Genomic DNA, 25,510 nt, shown 5'->3' with positions numbered 1-25,510 from the left:
TATTTTTTTATTACGAAAGAGGCAATGTAAAGAATAACAGCCAAACATCACCACATTGGAGAACACGCCTTCGCCTCTCGGATACTCCCCGCCTGTTCAACTGTTCATCCGTTCCCCAATTCCGATGGCCACCGCCGTAGTTCCTCTTCCTTGTTCCGGTAACAGTTCTTCCATGGCGCTCGCATCATTCATTACTCACATCCAGGATATACATCGTCTTGTTGAAATATATATATATATATATATCTATGTACACATGAATTGCGATGCTCGTTTAACACAAACACACACGCGCCGACCATCATCCGTGCTCAATATACTTAATCTCACTCTGTTCACGCAGTAGGTTATTCGAATTGCAATTTTGGTACTGAATAGCTGTTTGGATGATATTACCCTAATTCTGTTCATTTCTGTTTAGTTATGTGGCGATGGCGTCGCTCAGAATTCTCTCGATTTTGTTGCAGGAGGAAATCATATTAAGCCGCGTAGTGTTTTATCTACAAACTCAGGCGCTTGCGTCTTGACGCAGCCTTTGTTTGTTCGGAGGAAAGCTTCTTCTCGTACCAACCGCCAAATGTCCATTCGAGCTCAATACAAGTATGAACTCAGCTCTCCATTATGTCAAGAATTCGTTATTATGTTGGCTGGAGGCCATTCGTTAATGTTCACTAATTTGCAAGGAATAGGTTTATAAGCAGCGGTCGCAGGTTTATGGCCTTACCATAACTAAATTAAAGATCTCTGGGAAATTATATGTTATTTTCTAATAGCTTTGCTCTCCAAGGTTATTTCAATTGTTTGCATTCATATATAAGTGTAATGAATTCAGTGAATAAGTTTATTCAGGAGTCGCCAATATTTATTAGGGAAATCGGATCAAAAAATTTGGTGAAAGTTTAGTGTATGGGTATGGGAATGGAAATGGAAAGTTCACAGTTCTGTTTGGCATGGAGTAACATGAAATGACATTCATTTTTCATCGTTAAGTAATACTCCTACAATGAAAAAATTGTTAGTGTGGATATTCCATAGATAAATAAAAATACATTATAAATTATAACTGTATATATATATATATATTTATAATGGTATAAGTGAAGGATTATGAGATTTCGTAGTTTATTGAGTTGATGTTTCACTATACATAAGCTTTAGACCACACTTGAACACATATTAAACATTGTTTTAGAATCTACCTCAGTATATCTTAAATAAAAGAAAATATACTCTTAATGGTACCTTAGTTCTTCCTTAGAAGTTCTCATATTCACTCATTAATATGCATAATATCATCTCCATGAAAATCTTCATTTGCTATGGTCACTATTGTGTAATTACAATTAATGCTATCTTAATACATTTGTTGTATTGGTTATGCTATAGAAAATGTGTCTGGAGGGGGCTATAATTAATTATATTTACTACAGCCTGGAACCATTTGACACCCATTGTGAAGTAATTCCATCCCTTTATATTGAGAGTAGTGTAATCATACAAGTAATTGGTGTTGATCTTATCGCTTCCAATTCATTTTGGAATTTCTTATTGGGTAACTTGTTGAGACGAACGATCAATTTCAGCAGATGGATTGGTGAAACATGTGGTACTTGATTACTGAAGCTTCCTAATTATAACCCTTCCATTTTTTATTGATTGTGGAATGAATCTATAACAACCGTTCATCTTGTGTTCAGTAAGTCAAGGCTGACTTCTCCATCTTGTTTTTCTTCTCATTCTTTGAAGACTTATCACCAAACTTTTTATTTTCCAAATTCCAACTAATTTGAGGCTGGCTTGAATTGAACTTGATGCTATTCGAAGTTTGAAGATTTTATCCTTTCCAGTAGAAATATAAGAAGATGTTTTCCTCCACCAGGATAGCTTGCCAACTTCATATGAATTGTACTCATAAAATATTGATGAATATCTTGTTATTTATGTTTTTCCATTGCATCTCTAAAGGGGAATCTTTTTACGGTTGTCTAGTTTGAAATTGCACACGTAAGCCATCACTCATCAGTTTTGATAGATTGCTGGTTCATTTTCAATTTTATTACATGTTTCTGGGAGTGTCAAGAAAGTGAAGTGGTTCTGATTGAACTAGCACATACAAGTGCTTCAGGAATATTACCATGATTGTCTATGTGAAATAGATTCAAGCATTGATGTTGATTCAATTTCTTAATTAATTAAAGAAATCTGGGCCATGTAGTAGGAGGATGAGTTCTTAGAGAGATACACACAATGTGCAGAACTAGATAGATTTCCTGCAATTAAAGTTCACAGTATGGTTACCATATTGATCACTGTATGTACAAGATCGAGTTATGACGGGCACTCTAATGCTTCCTGCATTCAATTTGATGCCTCATCAATTTGATATTGAGGTTTCTGAGTAATGTGGATATTGGTACTATAGAAGTCTCTAAATCACACATTGCTCTTTCTACATCTCTTTTCTTTCTTTCTTTTTATCTTTTCTTCCCTTTTTAGATTGCATGAGGCTAGGTGGTTGTTTTTTCATTCCATTTGCCTTTCAGTATTTTTCTTGATGTTAAGACTAATCATTGCAGAACATTATCTTTTTCAAAATATTTTTTTTGTTTCTGTTTCATAGTCACATTTTTTTAACTCTTCCATTTATTAGTGACCTAATTGTCAAAGTGATATAAGTAATTAGTTTGTTCTCTATGACTTAGATATAATATTTATTTGTTTACCAACAGAACTTATAAAATTTTGTTGGATTAATGGGTTTTCTCTATACATGCAGTGGGCGTAACAGTGGAAATGGTGCTGATTTTGTAGCTGGTTTCCTTTTAGGAGGTGCACTGTTTGGAACATTGTCATATATATTTGCTCCACAGGTAGTATAAATTAATTTAATCTCAATTGCTATGTCCGATCCCTGTTATTGTTGCTTCTAATACTCCTTTGTGCCATTAGGTTTTTATCACTTTGCGTTATATCTTATTTTTTGAGATGAGTGAAACTTCAACATATGTGTTTGTTTTTTTTTTTTGTTTTTTTTTTTATTTTTATGACGATGTGTTGGTTTTCCCTTGCTTCAACTGAACATGGGGGTAGTTTTATTGCTGAAAAGAATTTTATTTATTTATTTTTGGAGAATGCATCATCAATTTGTACTGGACTTACACTATGATGCTCCAAGATGAAAAGGGAATGATATATTGTCGGAGCTTGACACAGTAATTGAAGTTGACTAATAACTTCACCCCTTTCTTTTACCATGAAAACCATGTTACGGTTGGTTCATATATAACATTATTGTTTATTATTTTTTATTTCCTTAATTTCTTGCTTTTGGTTTGTTAATTACCGAGCTTTTCTGTGCCAATATTAGTTTTCTTAACCAGCTCATAATTAACCAACTCAGCTGTAATCAAATGAAAATGCCAATATGTATAATATTTGTAATCATAATGAAAATGTGAGTGCGTTTTAACATTTACAGTCATAATGGAAATCCACTATCATATGTAGATTAAGGTAATATTCCAATTTGTGGACCAAACTTGTTTTCTATAATGTTATTTGTGATGGATTGTGATGTATGATGCCACAGCATGTTCTCAGAAAATTAGAGAAAATAGTTCCGAAACACCTAATCATAACGAAGACTTACTTTGCAACTTTTGAAATTGCAAACATTGCATCCAAATTCACAATGTTTTCATGTTTAGTATGGTCTTCCGTTCATTTCCGAGTTCTATCATACATAGGTAGGAAAAAAATTCTTTAACTGAGCTGTTAAGTTCGAACTTTGTACTATGGAAGGAAAAACATTTGTTATTGATATCCTTGTAATGGAAGCTTCTGAAAAAAATCTTTTGAGGGTTTAAAATTTACAGGGAGTGAATGATTTATTTAATGAAATGGAACGGGTTGCTTAAAAAGCCTAAATGCAACTTGACAAATGAAAATATTAATTATTTGCTTTGCTTTTGATGGATTATTAGATAAGAAGATCGTTGTTGAATGAAGACGAATATGGATTTAGAAAGGCTAAGCGACCAATTTACTACGATGAAGGATTAGAGGTAATTGTTATACTTCACATATCTACCTGACTTTTATTGGACGGTAGTTGTTATGTGTGTGTGATTTTTTCATAGCTTCCTGCAATTGTCCCCCCTAGGGATGACAATGGGATTGGGTAGATCCAGTCCGGACCCGACCCATTTATTTGGATCGGGTCCAATTATTCGGAAATTTGGTCCGGGTCCGGGTCTGGGTCTGGTGTTGTCTACCTTTGTCGGGTCTTGAGTCCAAAAGTGGACCCTACCCGGATTTGGATCCATCATGAATCCGATTAATATATTAATTAACATATGAAAAAAATATTTTTAATAATATAAATTATATTAAAAATATATTTTTAGTTTAATTTAGTTATTTTTTATTATTTTATTATAATATTTTTGAATAAAATATATAAATTTTAATATATGTCGGGTTCCAGTTTGGGTTTAATTTTAAATAAAATTTTAATAATTGTAAAAGATTTTTCGGGTCTGACGGATCCATCAAATCTTGTCTTGTATTGTTGGGGTCGGATTCAAGTATTGTCGGGTCCGGGTACAATCTAATTTGGATCTCGGATCTGGGTATGGTCTGGCCCGGGTACAATCGAATTCGGGTCTCGGGTCCGGTTGGATCCAATCCATTGCCATCCCTAGTCCCTCCTCCCATTTGAGTGGACACATTTTGGTGTATCTCTCTTAGGGGAGACTCTTGTTTTGATTTGATTAATTTTCATTTTTCGAAATTCAGAAGACCAGGCAGACCTTGAACGAGAAAATAAGCCAACTCAACTCTGCCATCGACAATGTCTCGTCCCGGCTGAGAGGTGGCAACAATCTTCCTCAGGTCCCAGTTGAGAACGACGCAGAAGAAGCTGCCCCCTTGTAAGCTTTTCTTACATCTCAACACTTGCTCGTTCGTATCATAATATACATGTTTACAATTTGTTTGGTGGGCATCGTGAGATAAGTCGAATGTTCTGTGTTTTGTTCCGTCTCGTGAAAGATGTCGAATACACATTCCATCTTTGAATAACAAACAGGTACACTACTTACTGTTTACTTTTAAAAGACTTGCCTTTTCATTTAGGCTTTGTGTGCTCCAATAGATTCAATTAGCATATCTGATTCTGCCGTGCCTTGACTGCTTACCGATACGGAAAAAGCACTGAGTAAACTCCTAGCCGAGTCACACTGGACAAATCTTGTGTGACCGGCAAGATCAAGAGGAGTTTTGAACTCATAACTCATGATTCCGAGTTCACATTTTTTTTTTTAATTTTATATTTTTAATATGATATGGGATACTCAGCTGGATTAGCCTCTATTGCACCGAATGGCTTGCAAATTAGACCAGTAAGGCAAGTCACTGTATATGAACTGTGTATGTGATGTTAAGTAGGGATGGACAAAAAGATCAAGCCGAATCGTCGAATTGTTGAACTAAACTGAACTTTCGGTTAACCGACCAAATTTGGTTTGAATACAAATATTGCATATTTGATATTTGTTCGTTCAGTTCGGTTTTGGTTTTTGATATTTTTTTTTAACCGAACCGAATATTTTTATATTATTATTTTTTAAAAAATTTATACTAATAATTATATTCGATTCGGTTTCCGTTTAAATATTTGAAATATTTGTAAATATTTTTATTTAATTAGAATTTTAATTATTATTTAATATATATTTTTTAAATTTCGGTTCGATTCGAATTATTTGCAAATATTGCAAATATTTTTGTTAACCAAAAATTCGATTAATCAAATTTATTTTTTTGGACACGGTTTGCGATTTTGGGTATTTGTTCGGTTCAGTTTAAATATTAAATATCTATATATTTGCAAATACCTGAACAGTTCGCACCCCTAATGTTAAAGGTTTTAGATTTGATAATTTAAATGTGAAAGAGACTTTAGTTAGTTGGGGTTATGTTAGTATAGAATGAATAATCGAGACATGATATGTGTGAAAACAAACACCCAAACAAATTGTAGCCCCAATTCTCAAATTTAGTGTGGCCAATGGTTGTGTAGAAATTGGGTGTGATAAGACTTATTTAATTTATGATGTAAAATAGATTTAAATATGTGTTTTAAGTGTTTTTAAAATTATATATCAATAATATATATGATTTTTTATTTTTTTTTTAGTAAAATAAAGTTTTATATAATACAAATATTCAAAATCTATCTATATACATAATAATGTAGATTAATTTTGTAAAAATATATAATTTAGAATATATATTACAGAGGAAAAAATGAAAAATAGTTGTGTTCTTTCTGTAGTTTTACTACAAATTTTTATTATTGAGGTTTATTTTTTATTAATTAATTTTTTTTAAATATCAAATCAAATAATTATTTTTTTATATTATATTATAAATTTATTTTATATTTAAAATATCATATTAAATTTTATTTATATTATATTAAATAGTTATTTAATATTTTTACTATTTAAAAATTCAAGTTCAAACCCACAATCACACATACGTGATTCTAGTTTAAGAAATAGTTGAGAAAGAAATGAAGAGCAATGAACTATGAACTGAAAACTAAAATATTCTATCAAATATTATTTTTATATCAAATTCAAAGCAAATTTTTTCCAAATTTATAAAAAAGAAACACCTGATCTGCATTGAAATTTAATTAAAATAATTATATTATTATTATAAATTAATGATATTAATTAAATATTAATTTTCTAAACTGAAAATTTTTATTCAGCATAGGATCTTTAGCCAATTTAATACAGTGGGTTGAAATTGTTTTTAAAAATTGTAAAATAAATGTTTTATCAAAAAATATTTAAAATATTTTATAATTATATTTGAATAACATTATATAATTAAATCATATTTTATGATTACTTATAGTCTTATATAATGGAGTACAATATTTGACTATTATTTATAATAAAATAAAAGTACTATGCAATTATTCTTTAAATTTTCTGTCATAATAAATATACATCTACTTGCATGCGACCCGACCCGACCCGACCCGATTTATGTGACGCGTTTCATTTCGTTTTTAGTTTATTTTCATTTTTGTATCGGCAAAAGAATAATAAAAATAAAGAAAATAAAAAATAAAAATAAAACCCCTTCTCTTTTCTGCTTCGCCTCCAAGGAAACATTTTCACGTTCTCTGTCTCTCTCTCTGACGTGCACGGAATCGTAGAGATGCACGAACCGGAGCTTAATGATCTGTCAGATGATGCCGACTACGCGGCCTCGATGCAACAGGTATTCTAGATTTGTGTATTGCTGCTGCTTGCTCCCCTTGTTTAATTGATGCTTGGTTAATCCGATCGTTATGTGACTTGACGGCTAATGCGGGAGTTGAATTTGTGGCTGTTTATCGCGTTTCGATTGACGATTTTGGTGTACAAATGACTTTTTTCATCGTTTATTTATTGATTAATTGAATGGTGTTTCTGTCGGTGAAACCGAACTTTTGGTTATGCTAGGGCTCTGCCAGCATGATGCGGTGCGACAGCGGCAAACGGAGCACATCGAGCGATTCGGAGGGGTTGGAGATAGTTTACCTGAAGGATAACGTGGCAATACATCCGACGCAGTACGCATCTGAGAGAATTAGTGGTCGGTTGAAGTTGTTTAAGCAAGGGAATGCTCTTCTAATGGTACTACTTTTGTGTTTATCTTTATCTATGAGGGACTTAGTGATGCTGTTGTGGTTTTTGATTTCATGTTATAGAGCATCTGTCTTGACTATTGTAGAATAGTATGAGCCTTTTTGATTTTAGGTTAATGTTACTGAATCTTATGTAATAGTTGCTGGATTAGTGTAGTCAGAATCAAAATGTGTCTCACTTTTAAGAAGTGTTTTGACATGAGAATTCGAAAAAAAACTGTATTGGTTGATTTTGATGGAAGACATCACCTTTTATTATACTACCTCTATACTTTTTCTTTTTCTTTCAGGCTGTCAATAAAAAAATGTTTGGTTTAGATTTTAAGTAAAAAATCATACTGCCTCCATCATTCAAATATGTACTCAAATGGTTGAGCACAAGTTATAATAAAAATGGATATTAATTGTTACTTTTTGTTTTTTATAGTAAAAAAGTACAAAATATTTTTTTACTAAAAAAGAATTGAGTTTATATATATATTGTTTATGACAATTCAAAAAGTAAAATGAACATAGATTTAGATGGCGAAAGGAATATCATTTTTTGTATTTTTTACTATAAAAGACAAAAAGTATACATTTACATTAAAACCTATATCCAAAAATATGAACACACGTTTAGATGACGGATGGAGTATCATATTGTTCCACTATTATTCTTGAATTTTCTTGTTAAATTTTACGTCCAAGCCACATGAGGGTTACAAGAAGATAAAGTAACATGTTTTTAGGGATTGCTAGGATATTTGAAATTTTAACCTTTTGCATTTGTATTTCGATTTAGACATGGATTCCATACAAAGGACAAAGTTCAAGTGCAAGGTTGTCGGAGAAAGGTTAGGCCAAAATTGTATTTTTTTATGTATTGTATACAAAAACATGTCATCAGCATCATACATATTACTTGGTTATTTCCCCTTTATTTGTGCAGATAAAAATCTATATACCATTCGGGCTGTGCCATTTTCAGAAATCCGGTCAATACGCAGACACACTCCAACACTAGGCTGGCAATATATCATTGTAGTTATGTCATCAGGTACGCGTATTATCGACCAGTGATTTGAATTTGGAAGTGTTCTTTTGTCTACATAGCATCTTTTGTTTCTTTTTGTTCTATACCAATTGTTAGTTACATAAATCTCTAGATCTGTATGATAAACGAAATCCATGTGAACTCGGTTAGTTTTGGTTCATTAAAATTTGATAAAATCTCATTTGATAAGTTAAGTAAGCCATGTTCGACCATGTAATTGACATGCATATATAAGCACAATCTGTATAGCACATTTTTATCAAAAAAACATTATCATGCAAGCACAACCTCATCTGACAAAGATAAAATATCTTCTATTTACTGAAAATAAATATTTGAGGTTGATAAATAGATAAATATATAAAAAAGTGCTTCACCTCGCGACAGTGTGAAGGCCCGTGATAAGTAGTAGTGCAGTGATTGGTGAAACTGAAGATAGAGTGGCTGAGCTTATGGAAGGACTTTAGGTAGAAGCAGTAGAAGTAGAGGGTTTTATGCAGAAGTAGTGGTAAGGAAGTAAGAGAAGTAGAACATTTTAAGGCATATTTTAGGGTTCTGTCTCTAATATATTTGCACAATATATACATAAAAACACACACACACACACATATATATAATTAATAGCACCGTAGTACCTCTTGATGAGGCATGCTTGACTGGAAGAAATGGTGCAACAGCCGTGCCATTTACAAGTACAAGCTCAAACACGAGCTTTAGCTCACTACGCTTGTGAACAAGTTTCAGCATTGTTCATGAACATTCAATATGATGTATTTGGAGGAACATAAAAGATTGTATGATAAAAACATAGGTAAATAGAAACACAAAGCAAAACACCCGTAGATTCAAGATTTTCCTTAGTTAAAAATGAAAATCCTTAATTAATAACTTGTAAATAATTGTATATTGGTTAATAAACCAAGCTGAACCACGTTTGAAATTGAGCTGAACCAAATACTTCAAAGTTGTAACAGCCAGAGCTCAAACTAAAAAATTGTTTAGTGAGCTCAAGTAACATTCTCAGTTGATTCTCTTATTGCATGAACACAAACTGAGTTCAAGTAATAAACACATGAGATCAAAATGGAAAGCACCACTTATTTAGGCTCACTAACATCTCGAATACTTAACATTGATTTTTGGTGAGTTGCCTTTAGTTACAACTTATAAATTGGAGTAATATTGTCAGCTTCTGACTTGTGAGTAAGTGAAGTACTATTAGGATGATTAATATGCATGAGATGGATCCTTTGCCTACCATTATTGTGTATTAATTTTGTTTCTCTGGCTAGGCATTCGACTTGGACTATACTTGAAGTAGTATAGTTTGTGTGACAGACAGTACTGTCAGAGAATCGGATGACAGATGTGGTGTTTTTTGGATGGATATTTGGAACACATTGTAGATTGTATAGTGTGAATATGTTAACAAAAACACAAGTAAACACAGTACTTAGGTTTTTCGATGGAGTATTGGGTTTGGTTGTTTCAATTGAACACATTTTCTGGTATTTCCTCATGGTCTGAGGCAATTCTTAGTCATCAAAGATGATAGTTGTGCCAGAAAGTCATGGATTGTGCTATGAAGTAGAACAAATTGTCTATCACTGTTGGTGTTGCTCTTTATAGTGTGATGATGTTTTTAGTCATCATGATTATCACCTTCTATCTTGAACTTGGGACGTGTGGTGTTCAAATTGAGTAAATGTGTTCCTCCTAATGTTCTATTTCCCATACAGAATTATAATTTGTTGCCTAATTTTTGGTTTATATGTCGTGGGAATTTTAATAGTTTGGTGGAAATGTGGTGTAAGTTAACTATGATAGAGATTTCTTTTTATTTCTTTGTTTATTGTTGAATTCTTACATGCAAAATGAGTGTTCTGTTGGGTGTATTTTCAAACAATTTCATTTATGCCTCTTCTATGAAGTGTTAATTTATTTGATTTTCCTTTATAATTCTTGTTTCTAATATCCAATTCTTGTGCTAGGCAGTATCAATATATTATTTTACTTTTCTTTATTTTTTATTCTTTTTTCCCCAAATAAAAACAGAATCTAATCATGTTAATTTAGTTATTTATTAGTATTTAAAATGTGTGATATGGCGATGTGAAAATGATTTATCATAAGCTAATTTTATGTAATGGAATGACTGCTTGTTTTTGTTATTTTGTTAAATATATCATTTGAAATTTATTTATTATTGTCAATTTGTCCATGTATTATTTTGTGAACATGTTTTCATATAATTTTGACTGAAGTTTGACATCGTGTGCACCAAATTGTGTACGGTTTTGTCACTCTTTTAACTGTTGGTAATCATGGGTTTGATGGGTCCGAGAGGTCATATGTAATATATTCTATGTGGGTTGGTTTGGGTTTTAAATGGCTCATTTACTTTACAATATATATACACACATATATAGTATACTACTGGATGTTGAATACGAGACATACTTGAGGAAACTTTATGAATACTTGCCAAGTTGCTTTCTGTGATAGGATACAACAAGTAAATTAAAAAGTTAGTACTGTTGCCAACGGTTGGAGGCATTCAACTTTAATCACATGATTATTATATGTTCTGAATGCGCTTTGAAATTTGAATTGATGTTTTGGGGTTTAGCATAATTGGATATCTTGGATCTGTAAATTTATCTGTTTTTATTAAATTTTATTAATTCTACTCTATACAATGCTTCATGCTCTTTTCTTCTACTTTCTGACTCAAGTAAAAATGTAAAATATACTTGAAATAATTCCATTTCATTTTTTGTTCTTTCTAAGCCTAATTCCTATCCTGTGGCAAGGCTTCATTCATTAAGAGTGATGTAGGGTCGATGTAATGTTCTTACTCCGACTGGATAAGAAGTTTGAATGTCTTATCTATTAACTCTCACTTTGACAACTAATATTTTATTAGGCACTTGTATGCTTGTATACCATTTCATGCTATGCTTAGTAGGGTTCAGTTTCAGGATTCTTTGCTCTTTCTCTTGTGGCATTCAGTGCATACAATTCCTTTTTTGTTGTTAGATGAGAATTTTTATTGAAATAAACTTACACCTTGGTAACTTTTAGGACTTGCATTCCCTCCTCTTTATTTCTACAATGGAGGAGTTAGAGAATTTCTTGCCACCATCAAGCAGCATGTTTTTCTTGTGAGGTATGTGGTTACCATATTAGTAGATTCTTTTTACTCAAATTATATTCTTATGCTGCAAGTTAAAAAAGCATGTTGTTTACCCATAATTACAAACTGTTTATCAATGCATTGTAGCTTGGAGCTGTTCGGAATCATGTGTCACAACTTTCTATGGACTTTTGAAGTAGTGTTTGGATGGTCTCTAATTCTTGCACTTTTTTAATTGCCTAGGGACCATACCAGTACTTATTTTCACTTTCCCCCTTGCCTTGTAATCTTCAGCTTAAAATAAATGATATCTGTTACCCTGAAATATTGGAAGAATGAGTGATTAAGTGTTAGGTTGCAGATTCAATTCTTGCTCTTGACCTTGTTTAATAAAGAACTTACGAGTCTTAGATGAATGTAAGATGTGCTCTCCCTTTACAATCTATGGAACTGAAAACTAGCTCTGTAAAATTTTCCTAGAACATAGGTTATTGAAGAAAGAAATCTTATTTTCTGCAGTTACCACACCTGGGTATTAAATGCAGTGTAATAGTTGATTTGGTGCCCTGCTCTTTCTCTTTATATTAAAATTGTGAATTTGTGATAACATGCTGCCTTTCCCATGTTTTTTTTGGTGAAATCAATTTGACTGAGCCACATCTTTCTTTCATTCTACATTTGTTGAATGTACACTTCTCTTTTGTTGAAGTTCCGAGGTTTTTCAGGATTTAGCTGTGTGATGCATGGAAAAACTGGGTTTTGATGCTATTTTCACCTTAAGTCTTTGTGAAATCAGTGTGAGTTGATATTATATATTTATATATTGACAACTGTTTCTATATTTCCAGATCGACAGAAGATGCAAATGTCTTTCTTGTGAATGATTTTGAAGATCCTCTCCAGGTCTGTTGTAGATTAGTTTCAATTTGCTGTAAGTTGTATTAGGAGCATCAGAATTTGGTGTGTAACTGTCCACGCATAGCTAATCTACCTTTAATATCTGACATATTTCATTCAGAGAACACTGTCTTCCTTGGAGCTTCCTAGGGCTGTTTCAGTCTCGAAAGTTCCTTCCCCTGTTGCGACTACTGAATCATCTTCCACTGCTGAACAAGAAATGGGTGAATCTGATAAAAGAGTGACCAGTTTTCAGCAAAATGGCAAGCAGAAGCCAAGACAAAAACATCATGATCCTGCTCGGGATATTTCAATTCAAGTTTTGGAGAAATTCTCACTTGTTACTAGATTTGCTCGTGAAACAACTTCCCAGCTCTTCCGGGACAATAGTATCGATGGGTTTCCTCCTATTGAAGGGAGAAAGCATGGTCAGTGGTCAGAGGCATACCATGACAAACCATCAACAGATTCTCAAAAAGTCGCTGATGAGGTTCCTGCAATACCTGATCCAGTAGAGGTATTATCTTTTTTCCTTCCATTACAATTTAGATAGGTTTTGAACTATTTTGCATTTTTTTTTTGGTTTGTAATATTTTTATAAATTTTATAAAGGATAAAAGAGGAAATATTCCGCAAATAAAGACATTTGCAGATTTTTAGGATATTCCAAATTAGAAACAATAAAGATTTGAAACGAAGTCTCATTATATTTGTTTTAAGGAGAGATATAGTAGGTCAAACCCCCTTGAGAAATGTTTTTTGTTTTTTATTATTTTTTGTGTATAATAATTGGTTAAGGGGAGGAAATAGTTAAATATGCGATTGGATGACAAACTTGTTAGATGATGTAAATGACCATCTCACCTAAAAATTTAAGCTGTTAGAGATACGCATCAGGGTAGGACTCAAACACGAGACTTATGACTATGATATCATATTAGATAATGTAAATAACCGTCTCACCTAAAAGTTTAAGCAGTTAGGGATACACAATCATTTATTTATTTATCACATACGGGAGTCAACCAACAAAACTGTTTCAAGTATGTCTTTGAAATATTAAATTTTGTCTATGATTAAAGTTGTAGTGCAGGAGTGTCTCCTCAAAGTTTGTAAATGTTGCATCTTAGCTATAGGCTGATTATATCTCCAAAATACAAGGGAAGGTTGTCATACCACACCTTTGAAAGAGATCAAATTTTATAACACCTTTTGGATGTTGATTATGGAATGTTTGTTACACGAAACATAAAACTGAATGTCTCTAACCTCTGGTGTTAGAGATAATCAATCTTGGCTTAAAATTTTGATGTAAGTTCAATATATATATCATGGAAGGCATCTATCATTTTTCACTTTTCAGTTAGTAAACTTTCTTACCAAACCTTTATCAGTGATTTTCAGATGGCAAGCCTTCATAGAATAACTTCTTTATCTTGGATGCCTGGCTTCATTTATTTGAACTTTCTTCTCCCATCATTCATGTGTTAACTTATGCAAGTGATTGGTAATTTATAACAATTTTCTGTTGTGATAAATTATGTCTATTACTTATCGTTTCCTTGACTCTCTGATGATTTGTGTAAATTGCAAAACCATTTCTTTGATCATTGGCAGACGGATAAATTGTCACTTGTGTGGGGGAAACCACGGCAGCCACCATTAGGGCAAGAAGAGGTAAGTGTTTATGTCTAATGATGTGTGCTGAAATTCTATACTGAATTGAACATACCTTTTTGTCTCTCTCTCTGTCCTTTCATGATGATGCCACTCCTATAGTTTAGTTAGCTCTAATATATCAAGGTTGAACTAATTTATACCTTATTCCTGAAGGTATAGGATGTCGTGGAAGTTTTAGTTCTAGTCGCTCAAAAGGACATTATATTCTTGATCCGAAACTTTTACCTAATGTTTGTTTCAGTATTGTTTGAACTTTGTTCTATAATGCTTCTTTTAACATATCAATATTTCATATTAATAGGCTGTGCTAATATATTCTTATATTTATAATATTAGTATTAGATATGGATTAACTATGATAATTGTTATTTATTAAACACAATTTCAGATATTTTTAAAATTTAATTTTATTAACATTCTAGTTTCTTAATGGGATCCAATTTGCACCAGTTCGTTGCCATTTTCGTTTTATCTTGAACCTGCAGTAAAGATCCTTCAATTGTTAATTATGCCTATATACATGCTATATTTATATATCTATAAAGACGATCGTTGAACGGGAAAGGGAAAGAGTGTATTTTTTGGTTGAAAATTCTGAGGATGAAGTGGTACCTGGAACAGTATAAAATCTAGATAGAGGTGACGTAGCTTCAACATTTTGGGAATGCGCTTTTGCTGGCGTCATTTTTAAAGGTGTAATTGGTGTGCTGATGCACTTATTTTTCTCAATTCTGGTTCTCTCAATTAGGGGCACAGTTTTGGTTGAATGGCTGACATTTTCTTTTCTGAAATAACGCCATGTATTGTCCTCATGGAATTAATGCTAAAGAAATATGTTTCATGACTCTGTACTCAAACAACCAAGAAATATGTGTGCTTGGTTTTCCTATCCAGGCCATATTGGAAACATACAATTTACAAAGCAGTTATATGTACATGTAATCCAACATCTGCTGCATTTGACTTCGGAGATATTTAATTAAATATTATATTTTGTATTTTGTTTACCTGAGTTGAATTTTTAATGGCAGTGGAATAACTACTTAGATGCTGAGGGCCGGATAATGGACTCAGAAAAATTGAAAAAGAGAATCTTTTATGGAGGAGTGGAGCATATTCTGCGGAAGGAGGTTTGCATATGAGAAGATTTTGATTCATGCAATATGTTGAACACTTGAAGTTTGAGATTGTTGATTTTTCACTTATTCCTGTGGGACTCATTGCCTTCAATTTACAGGTTTGGACATTCTTGCTAGGATACCACTCATATGACTCCACATATGCAGAGCGAGAATACCTCATATCTGTAAAGAGAGAACAGTATGAAACTATAAAAAAGCAGTGGCAGGTTTGTCATCAGTCTTGGTTGATTTCTGGTATTAGTTTTAAAATATGTTGTCACTTCATCAGGGAGAAAATGTTACTAGTGTATAGATACTGAATGTGATCTAGTGTTTCATGATTGAACGGAGCTTATTAAAATATGTGGTCACTTCATCAGGGAGAATTTCTATCTAGTGTAAAGATACCGAATGTGTCTTTAAATGATTAACTTGCTCAAATATTCACAAAAGCCGTTAAGAGGTTCTAGATCTGAGTTCATATGTAACAAGCTTGAATTGTATGATTTGTACACTCTAGCTTGAGGGGGAGCTTAGATTAGGTCCATCACTTATGATCAGTTTAGGTCCATTTAAACTGTGTATAGTTACAGTTATCTGGTGGGTCGTGTAAATTCCTCCATTATTGAGAATATAATAAAATTTTACAGGAAGCAAATATGGATCATATCTGAAAAAACAGAGTGCTCTAGTTTGTCTTGGAATCATCTATTATAAACTTCAATGCGGTGACATCAGTCATTTGATCCTATTGATTCTGTCCTCTCTTACATAATATTACATTCCTTGTCTATTCAGAGCATCTCACCAGAGCAGGCAAGAAAATTTACAAAATTCAGAGAGAGAAAAGGGCTTATAGATAAGGATGTGGTATGCTCCAATTTTTTTTTTTCCATCTACAGCAATGGTTTAGCTAGACTTTGATTCTCATCAGGACACTTTGTTCTTTTTCAAGGTGAGGACGGACAGGTCACTGTCATTCTTTGATGGGGATGACAATCCTAATGTATATCTTTTACGCGACATACTGTTGACATACTCTTTCTACAACTTCGATCTTGGGTATTGTCAGGTAGTCAATGCTAATTCTGCAACTTGTGAAAATCCTTACTTCAGCACTGTTTCACATACTTTTATGACTTTGTTTATGTTTGACATTCAGGGCATGAGTGATCTTCTTTCTCCTATTTTATATGTAATGAGAGATGAATCAGAATCTTTTTGGTGCTTTGTTCATCTTATGGACCGGCTTGGACCTAATTTCAACCGTGACCAGAGTGGGATGCACTCTCAACTTTTTGCATTGTCGAAGGTCTCTCTCATTCTATCTCTCTCTCTCTCTCTCCCTCTCTCTCTTGTGTACGTGCCTACTAGGCTTCTACGCATTTTGTTTATTTTTATTTTATTATATGGTGAGATATTTAAGTGTTTTTATACCCATGCTGTGAAGTTACTTAGTGTCACAATAAAGAAATTATGCCCTTAATTATCCAGGTTGATTTCTTTATTTGCAATATATCCTATATATTTAAGGGAAATAAGGTTATGGAAGATGTTTGAGAATTCGGCTTACTCTTTCTTTAATCATTATTATTTCTGTAAATATTCATATAATTCTTTTTACTGAGATAAGATTGTTATGCTAAAGTATGTTTTGATTTTATGAAGGTTTGGAAGGCGGTTTTGAGAATTTGAATAGTCTTATTACAGAAATGAAAATGATATAAATGACTTAAGCCAAATTCTCAAACATCTTCCATAACGTTGTTTCCCTTGGGAAAGAGAACATATAACGTAAAATAAAGGAAAAAAAATTTAACCTTACAAAGGTTTTGGAAGATGATTTTGAGAATTTGACTTGTCTTATTTCCTTAAAAAAATCATTCCCATCCTTGTAGGGTGTGTTTGTTTGGGGATTTGGATTTTGAGTTGGGATTTGAATAGTAAAAATTTTGAATTTGAATAGTTGTATGATGTGATATAAATAGGTGTTGATGTGATGTTTTGAATGTAAAATTGATTTTTAGTATAATATAAAAAATGAAAAATAGGTGTTTTATTTGATGTTTTTGGGGGGAAAAAATTGGATGAATAGTAGAAATCTAATTAAATCCCCCAAACAAACACACCCGTAGTGGAGATCTAAATTTACGTACCTGAAACAAAAATACTGAGGTCACAGTCAAGCCCTATCCTGGAAGTTTCAGATATATAGCTCGCTAAGGTTCACCAAGATAGTCGATGTTTTTTCTTTTTCAAGATTTTGCAGTTTAATCTATAATGCATGTCAGATGTTGAGAAGTTACACAACTTATTATATTTGTTTAGTTGAGCTTATAGATTATAGGGAAGTCATAAATGATCTTTTAGAAGGAAACATGTGGGGTTTCACCGTGTTTCTTATTTTCTGGATATCTAGTAGCTGTATGTGTATCTTTCAGTCTTGCTAGTCTCACTCTAGACTTTTTAGGTAAAACTCATGTTCCTAGTGAGATTAAAGTAAGCGAAATCCATTGTTGCACTTGTCTGATCAATCTTTTGCTTTATGGGTGCAGCTTGTTGAGCTGTTAGACAATCCATTGCACAACTACTTTATGCAGAATGATTGCTTGAACTATTTCTTTTGCTTCCGCTGGATTCTGATACAGTTTAAGAGGTAAGAAAGAGTGAATACTGTGTCTGGTTTTTATGTGCTCTATTCGCCATGCTGTTCGTAAACCTTTCATTAATTATCAATCAAAACATATGACATCCACACCTAAAACCGTTAGTTCCTCGATGATGCTCCAAACTATGTTCTTATGGGCTGCTTAGTAATGAGAACTATATATCGATGGATGTTCCAAATTCTAAGTCATTTAATATTACCTCAATTCTTGTTATATATGATAACTATCAACTGCTAGGACAACATTTATGACAAGCCTTGTGTTTTCTTGCAAGTCGTCTGAACTCGTTACTACATCTGTTTTATAGGGAATTTGAGTATGAGGCGACAATGCGCTTGTGGGAAGTTCTATGGACTCACTATTTGAGCGAGCATCTACACCTTTATGTCTGTGTTGCAATCCTCAAGAAGCACCGCAATAAGATTATTCAGGAAAAGATGGATTTCGACACGCTCCTAAAATTTATCAATGAGCTGAGCGGTCACATTGACCTGAACGCAACTCTGAGAGAAGCCGAAGCCCTGTGTATTTGCGCTGGCGAGAATGGCGCAGCTTGTATTCCTCCTGGTACGCCTCCTTCACTCCCAATCGAGGATGATTCTTCCGCGTACCCTCAGTTGGAAGATGATGTTCTATAGGACCATCGGAATTCAGATGGAAATTGTTGAAGACGACGATCCTTTTGCTACTGTAAGTAAAGTTCCAAATATTATAGATATACATATTCCATGAATTTGAATTTGTCAAAATAAATTTTGTCTAGTTTGGTTGAAGTGAAGTATTATGCATCATCATGACCTTGTCGTATCTTTTCCTCTCAGTATTGAAGATTGAAATTGATGTTTTTAGTGTTTAGTTCCTCCGGGCATGCTTGCTATTTTGAGTCCCGTCGTATATTTCTTGTTTCATTCCTTTTTGTGAAAATTTTTTAATCATGTTTTTTTTTTTTTTTTTTTCATTATAAATTATAAATTATATTTAAACTAATTAATTGTTGTAAAATGATTATTTTTAAGAATATATATTTTTAATTATTTATTAGTTATGTGTGTATATGACAAATACTTCCCGTGACAATTCCATTAGTACGATGTTTCAATACATTTTACTCCTTATTTTGGCCTTTTGATTTGAACCTATATGGAAAAAAATAAAATAAATGTTTCCTCTCATCGGTGGTTGTTTTAATGGTATTATATTTGAGATAAAGATATATTTGTGTATATATATCAATTTTCATATATTGAAAATGGATATTAATTATATGAGCAGCATATTAGTATTTTTTTTCTCTAATAAAAATAGTAATAATAAGCTATTTGGCTTCTCTAAATTGGGGCTAGTTCAAATTTTATTTATTTAATATTATGTTTAGATATATTTTTACTCGCGTCTTCATATTTGAATATTAATTATTATATCAAAACATAGTCATTGTAAAAAGTAAATGTGATTTTTAGAGGCAGACGAGGGGAGTATATTATATTAATGTGTGTATATTTGTATTTTTTAATAATATTTATGAGGAATTGTTTCATTAAAAAATGTTGAGTGAACAGACATTTATATAAAATTAGATACTTTGTTATGGAACATAGGAAATATTAATATTTATTTATATCATATCAAATAATTATTTAAATTCAGAATTTATCATTTAAAACTAAATATAAAACCTAAATTTTCAAACAAACAATATGTGGTGTGTGTTTATTCAGCGACCGATACTCCCACATTTACCTTTTGCGTCATTGTACTTGATATTAAAAATATCTTTATATTTATATAATTTTTCATTTACAAATGTCATTCTATTAGTATTATAAGACACTAATGGAAGTATTTTGCAATTTTCTCTTAATTTCTATTACATTTTTATATAACAATTAATATTAAAATATCAAAACGCAAAAAGTAAATGAGACTCTTAAAGTCGGAGTATTATTTTATTTAAATTAAATAAAACTCGTTATTAATTAAAGTTAAATACAATAATAGCTACATTATGCATAATTATTCACTCATTAATAAAGTAAATATTGCATTATTTTACCTCAAAATTATTTAATTATTAGAGGATAAATATACTGAATGAACAAACCCTAACTAATAACAAAAATTATTTAATTGGTTGGTCATATCATAGGAATATTCTCATGAAAAAACGCTACACAAAAGTCTCACAACATCCCTCCAAAAGTTTTGATAAATTTGGACAAGTTTTTTGCATGCCTTAAAAAAGCCCTTCTTTGATCTAATCATAGAAACTACTATCTCCGTCTCAATACAATACTCTTGTTTATCATTTTTATCTGTTTTAAAATAATAGTCTCATTTCTATAAATAATTGTATCACTATAAAATTACCTTTACTTTTTCATTACTATTGTACAATTGCCACTACTTTTTACACTAATATTTCACAAGGGAAAAAAATTCTTTTACCCATATTTTTTACCTATTATCAATATAATATCAATATTCCTTAAATCTTATGTCAAACGCAACCCAAACTATAGTTTTGAAACAGAGGGAGTAAATAATAATAACAAGGATTTGTACTACACACATTTCTTGATTCTATGCAAGAATCTTTACTCTTGATGAGAATCCAAAGTTTAATTAGGCTAAAATCTCGTGATAGATTTCGACAAAATTTTATTTGAATGACACAAAAAATAAAATATATTATTAGAAAAGTAAAATTACTTCATATAATTCTTAATAAAAATACTATTTAAATAAAAATTCAGACTTTAAATTGTATCTGAGTCAAAAGAAAATACGACAAATAAGCAGTTATAGTAGTATTCTTGAGTAGTTTCTATTATCTTACTTTTAATGTCAAGCTTTTATGAAAGCAAAATTTAATGGATTCGATGCGCTTTGAAGTTTCGTATCGTATGAACTTTGCGAAATGATAGTTTAAAATAAAGGGATTGAATAATTGGTTCAACAACTATCTTTGAATGTGTTACAAATTATTAAAAATTTTCGTACTCCCTCCGTCCCATTTAAAGGTTACCATTTTTTATTTTCGTCCGTCCCAAAAGAAGGTTATCATTTCCTAATTTAGTAATTATACTACCTACATAATATAATAAATACCCTTTCAACTTACAATATATTACACAAATATCATTACTTTTATATTACATCGTACTAATAGCGGTATTTTTGTCTTTTTTTACTACAATCCAATATAATATTAATATTCAAAAATCTACGTGCAAAAAGCAAACGTCACCCTTCTAACGGGACGGATGGAGTAATATATTTGCAAATTATTACTGTCTCCGTCATTCAAATGTGTGCTCATTTGATCGGACATATTTTAATAAAAATGAGTAATAATTGTTAATTTTTCAATTTATAGTAAAAAAAAAGTACAAAAATAGAATAATTTTTTACTTAAAAAAGAAATGAGAATATTTTTCGACGACAAACTAAAAAGGAAAATAAACATAAATTTAAATGACAGGAAAACTAAAATGGTGAGTCAATATATTAAGATCAAAAATTGATTTTATACTAAAGATTATATCCTCATTATTTCTATTTATTTATTTCATGAGGGCATTTATCTACTAAACAAAGTTACAGATGTTATCATTTTTTAGTCATAAGGATATAGTACTTTTTTATGTGAGACAAATGTTTTTTTTTTAATATATATATTAAAAAAATCACCTTTAATATCATTAATTAATTAATTAATTAATTAATTAATTAATAGTTGAGATTTAAGAGAGGCAATGAAAAAACACATAGCACCTATTTTTTATTATTGCTTAACATTATCTATTTTATACGTCAATTAATAAAATTTATCTAAGATAAAATAAAATTAAATGAATATCTAATGGTGTGTTTTGTTGTATTTTTATACTAACTATTTGTATTTATATAATAATTTATAAAAAATAATATATTTTTATTAAAAATATAATATAAGAGGTGAAATAAAATACTTATAAAGAACAAAGCTTACGTTAATAATTTTTGAGTAGTAAATACTTATAAAGATATAAATGATAATTAAATAACTAATATATTGATCTTACATATAAATATATATACATTTTATATATATTTGGGTTAGGTTTTTATTATCTATATAAAGAAAATATAAGAAATAACAGATTCAATGTTTATTTTTCATTAGTTTATATAGTAAAAAATTATTTTACATTTAAATAACAAATCGATAATTATTTATATAACATCAAATTAAATAATTATTTTAATTATAAATTTTATTATTCAAAATTTTAAATTCAACTCTTTGATTTATTTGTTTTGGGTTAAATAATAATGTAATATGATATTACTCTGTCCCATGTAATATGAGTAGATACTAAAATTTAGGTAAAATATAATCAATGAGTAATTAAAAAATATATTAATAAAAATAATTATAGATTAAGATGAAAATAATTAAATATTTAACTAAGATTACAAAAATTATAAAATAGTGATTAAAATGTATAATTATATTTGAAATGACAAATTATGTGGGACGGACAAAAATAGAAAGTATTGACAAATTATGTGAGACGAAAATAGAATTTTGTAAAAGGATGATATTAATATTTTTTATTAAAAATGGTAAGAATTAAATAATAATAATTTTGATTTAAAATCAAAATCAAACAAAAAGCCCTTAATTTAAAGTATGTTTATTCTTATTTTTATCTTATTTTATATTCCACCTTCCCACATAAAATATTACTCCATCCGTCCCATTGAAAGGTTACCATTTTTCATTTTTGTCCGTCCCAAAACAAGGTTACTATTTCATAATTTAGTAATTGTACTACCTACTTCACATAATAAATACCGTTTTAACTTACAATATACTTCCTCCGTCCCAAAAGATTTGTCTTGTTTTTTCATTTTCGTCCGTTCCAAAACAATTATCTTGTTTCCTTATTTAGTAGCCGCCGTCCCCACTTTATAACAAAATTATTCATACTTTTCCATACTACCCCCAATTATTACTCTAACATACTCTTTAAAATTCTTCAAAAAGCAAGGGCATTTTAGTTATTTACATTCTACTTTATACCCACTTTCAATTAAATAGTATTATTCCTTAATTCCCGTGTCAACTCTCAATAAGACACTTCTTTTGGGACGGGGTGACTATTACACAAATGTAATTACTTTTATATTACACCATACTAATAGGGGTATTTTTGTCCTTTTTACTAAAATCCAATATAATACTAATATTCAAAAATCTATGTGTAAAAAACAAATGCCACGCTTGTTGAGGGACCAAGGGAGTATTATTTTTTTTATTTCGGTATATTTCACATAATTTATCTTTTTATTTTTTATTTTTTAAAAAATATGATTATGCATTTTAATCACATTTTAAATTTTATAATTTTTAATTTATTTAATTTTAATTAAATAATTTATAATTATTTTTTATGTCACAGTTATTTTTTAAATGTAATTTTAAATTACTTATCAATTGTATTTTACCAAGATTTCTGTATCTATAATAATACAGATATTTTATCGGGAATGAAGGGAGTATTATACGATCCATAATATATATATATATATATATTTATGAAACATATATTTTAATATATCTATGGTAAACTAAGAGCAATCGTGTTTCAAATGCTTCTCCACACATTACTTATCATTTAGAGAAAGGTCCCTCAATAATAAATTAATTATTTACATGTCTATATATTTATGTGACCTATTAATTATAGGCTTAAATGTTCCTACTTTCAAAAGCATATATTTGATCATAGGAATCATTATTGATATTTCCTCCGTCTCATATCTATCTATCAATTTACTTTTTGTACGAAATTTTAGAAATATTAGTATTATATTAGAATGTAGTAGAAATAAAGGTAAAAAGACTAAATTACTCTTATTAGTATTGTACGATATAAAGTCAATGACATATGTGTAATATATTGTAAATTGAAAGGGTATTTCAGTAGATAATACAGTTACTAAAAAAAAGAAATGGACACTTTGTTATGGGGCGAACAAAAATAAAAAAATGTATAAATTGTTAAGGAATAGATAAAGTATTTATTTAGCTTTTTCATTTTTCTTTTATAGATATATATATTCTTATTTCATCAAAATTACATCAACAGCTGTTTCGAGTTTTTATGGGCTCCCAACAAAAAAAAAAAAAAAAAAAAAGAACTCTTTATTAAAATTATATATATTTATATAAATAATATAAAATTAATAAAAAATTTAATTATTTATTTTTTAAAAAAAATTCATCTATTTGATTTTAATTTTAAATAACTATTTACTCTCGTAAAAATATCATATTAAAATAATTTTAAACTAAAATTCAAATATGAAATTTAAATTTAAATACAAAGCAAACAAACTTTAATATATATATATATATACACGCAAAGATTATACATATATTCAAAATATTTATTTTAGAAAAATTGATAAAAGAAGCTCTCAAAATTTTGGAGCTTTTTGCCTACCCTGGTTATATTAGAAGTACTATTTAAATTTAAAATCAAAATTTTTATTTGTTTATTAAAAAAAAAAAAAAAAAAAAGCACTAAATTTTTACTTTGATATTTATGTTTTACACTTTGAAGAAATAAGAAAATTAAACTATGGTAAATTTACAATAACAACAACAAAATAAATGTAGATGCACCAAAGTAACAAAAAATAATACTCGGTGTTACAATAGTTTATTCATTCAGTTCGATTATAATCAATCTATATATGTGAGGATACTAATTTAGAAGTAAATTTACTATAATTTATATTTAGATTTTAATAACACCAGCAGTCTTTTATTAACTAAAAGTAATGCAGCTTAATAGCCGGTTGAGATAGAAAATCCTAAACTATGTTACAGTAAAACACGACCATGTAAATTTTGAACACGACCATGTGTGTTCGGTCAGTCTGTTGCTGACTATATAAATATGATCGTGTTTGATCCAGATCAAATGCTGCATTGGATCTCTAGCTATATTTATATTAGCATTTTTCGTTAATTTTTCAATATAAAAATAAAAATTGATTTTAATTGTCTATAATAAAAACAAAATTAATGAATTTTGTATATTAAAATTAAAATTGATAGTTTTTATTTTAACATAAACAATTTTATTTTATTTTTCTTTTAAGATGAATGGTGTGTTCTTTTTATGAAAAATTTTTAATATGTTTTTTCAAAAAATTAATATATTATATATATTTATTATTTTTACACTATCTATACAATTTTTG

The 25,510-nt window shown here is 30.1% G+C and overlaps 2 protein-coding genes across 4 annotated transcripts; both read left to right on the top strand.

Moving 5' to 3' along the window:
* On the top strand, positions 1-5,135 carry LOC127265100 (uncharacterized). 2 transcript variants are annotated; one of them, XM_051294786.1, is made up of 5 exons: positions 1-158; positions 468-600; positions 2,777-2,870; positions 3,984-4,064; positions 4,801-5,135. In XM_051294786.1, the coding sequence occupies exons 1-5, from the start codon at positions 125-127 to the stop codon at positions 4,933-4,935; spliced, it is 477 nt and encodes a 158-aa protein (XP_051150743.1). In that variant the 5' UTR covers positions 1-124; the 3' UTR covers positions 4,936-5,135. The 2 variants fall into 2 exon arrangements, with proteins under 2 accessions (XP_051150743.1, XP_051150742.1); XM_051294785.1 differs by having other exon boundaries at positions 4,798-5,135.
* Positions 5,136-7,125: 1,990 nt separating this feature from the next.
* LOC127264881 (uncharacterized) lies at positions 7,126-19,158 on the top strand. 2 transcript variants are annotated; one of them, XM_051294447.1, is made up of 15 exons: positions 7,126-7,302; positions 7,527-7,700; positions 8,496-8,547; positions 8,643-8,750; positions 11,832-11,916; positions 12,732-12,786; positions 12,902-13,297; positions 14,398-14,457; positions 15,492-15,590; positions 15,698-15,808; positions 16,380-16,451; positions 16,537-16,653; positions 16,744-16,893; positions 18,137-18,237; positions 18,558-19,158. In XM_051294447.1, exons 1-15 carry the CDS (start codon positions 7,240-7,242, stop codon positions 18,886-18,888), a joined length of 1,974 nt encoding a protein of 657 aa, XP_051150404.1. In that variant the 5' UTR covers positions 7,126-7,239; the 3' UTR covers positions 18,889-19,158. The 2 variants fall into 2 exon arrangements, with proteins under 2 accessions (XP_051150404.1, XP_051150405.1); XM_051294448.1 differs by lacking the exon at positions 7,126-7,302 and adding an exon at positions 7,314-7,442.
* Positions 19,159-25,510: the final 6,352 nt, after the last annotated feature.

The sequence above is a fragment of the Andrographis paniculata genome, unplaced genomic scaffold (genome assembly GCF_009805555.1).
Source record: "Andrographis paniculata isolate CXL003 unplaced genomic scaffold, ASM980555v1 Contig71END, whole genome shotgun sequence".
In the NCBI taxonomy this organism is placed as follows: domain Eukaryota; kingdom Viridiplantae; phylum Streptophyta; class Magnoliopsida; order Lamiales; family Acanthaceae; genus Andrographis; species Andrographis paniculata.
The sequence above is the reverse complement of the archived record's forward strand: the minus strand, read 5'-3'. Positions and strand labels throughout refer to the sequence as shown.

What these genes read in the sequence shown, in the direction of transcription:
- LOC127265100 (XM_051294785.1), top strand. Translation starts at nt 125, where the DNA reads ATGGCCACCGCCGTAGTTCCTCTTCCTTGTTCCG. An exon ending in AGTTCCTCTTCCTTGTTCCG is followed by an intron (nt 159 to 467) that starts GTAACAGTTCTT and finishes ATTTTGTTGCAG; the next exon opens with GAGGAAATCATATTAAGCCG. An exon ending in ACTACGATGAAGGATTAGAG is followed by an intron (nt 4,065 to 4,797) that starts GTAATTGTTATA and finishes TTCGAAATTCAG; the next exon opens with AAGACCAGGCAGACCTTGAA.
- LOC127264881 (XM_051294447.1), top strand. Translation starts at nt 7,240, where the DNA reads ATGCACGAACCGGAGCTTAATGATCTGTCAGATGATGCCGACTACGCG. An exon ending in CATTGTAGTTATGTCATCAG is followed by an intron (nt 8,751 to 11,831) that starts GTACGCGTATTA and finishes GGTAACTTTTAG; the next exon opens with GACTTGCATTCCCTCCTCTT. An exon ending in GGCTTATAGATAAGGATGTG is followed by an intron (nt 16,452 to 16,536) that starts GTATGCTCCAAT and finishes TTCTTTTTCAAG; the next exon opens with GTGAGGACGGACAGGTCACT.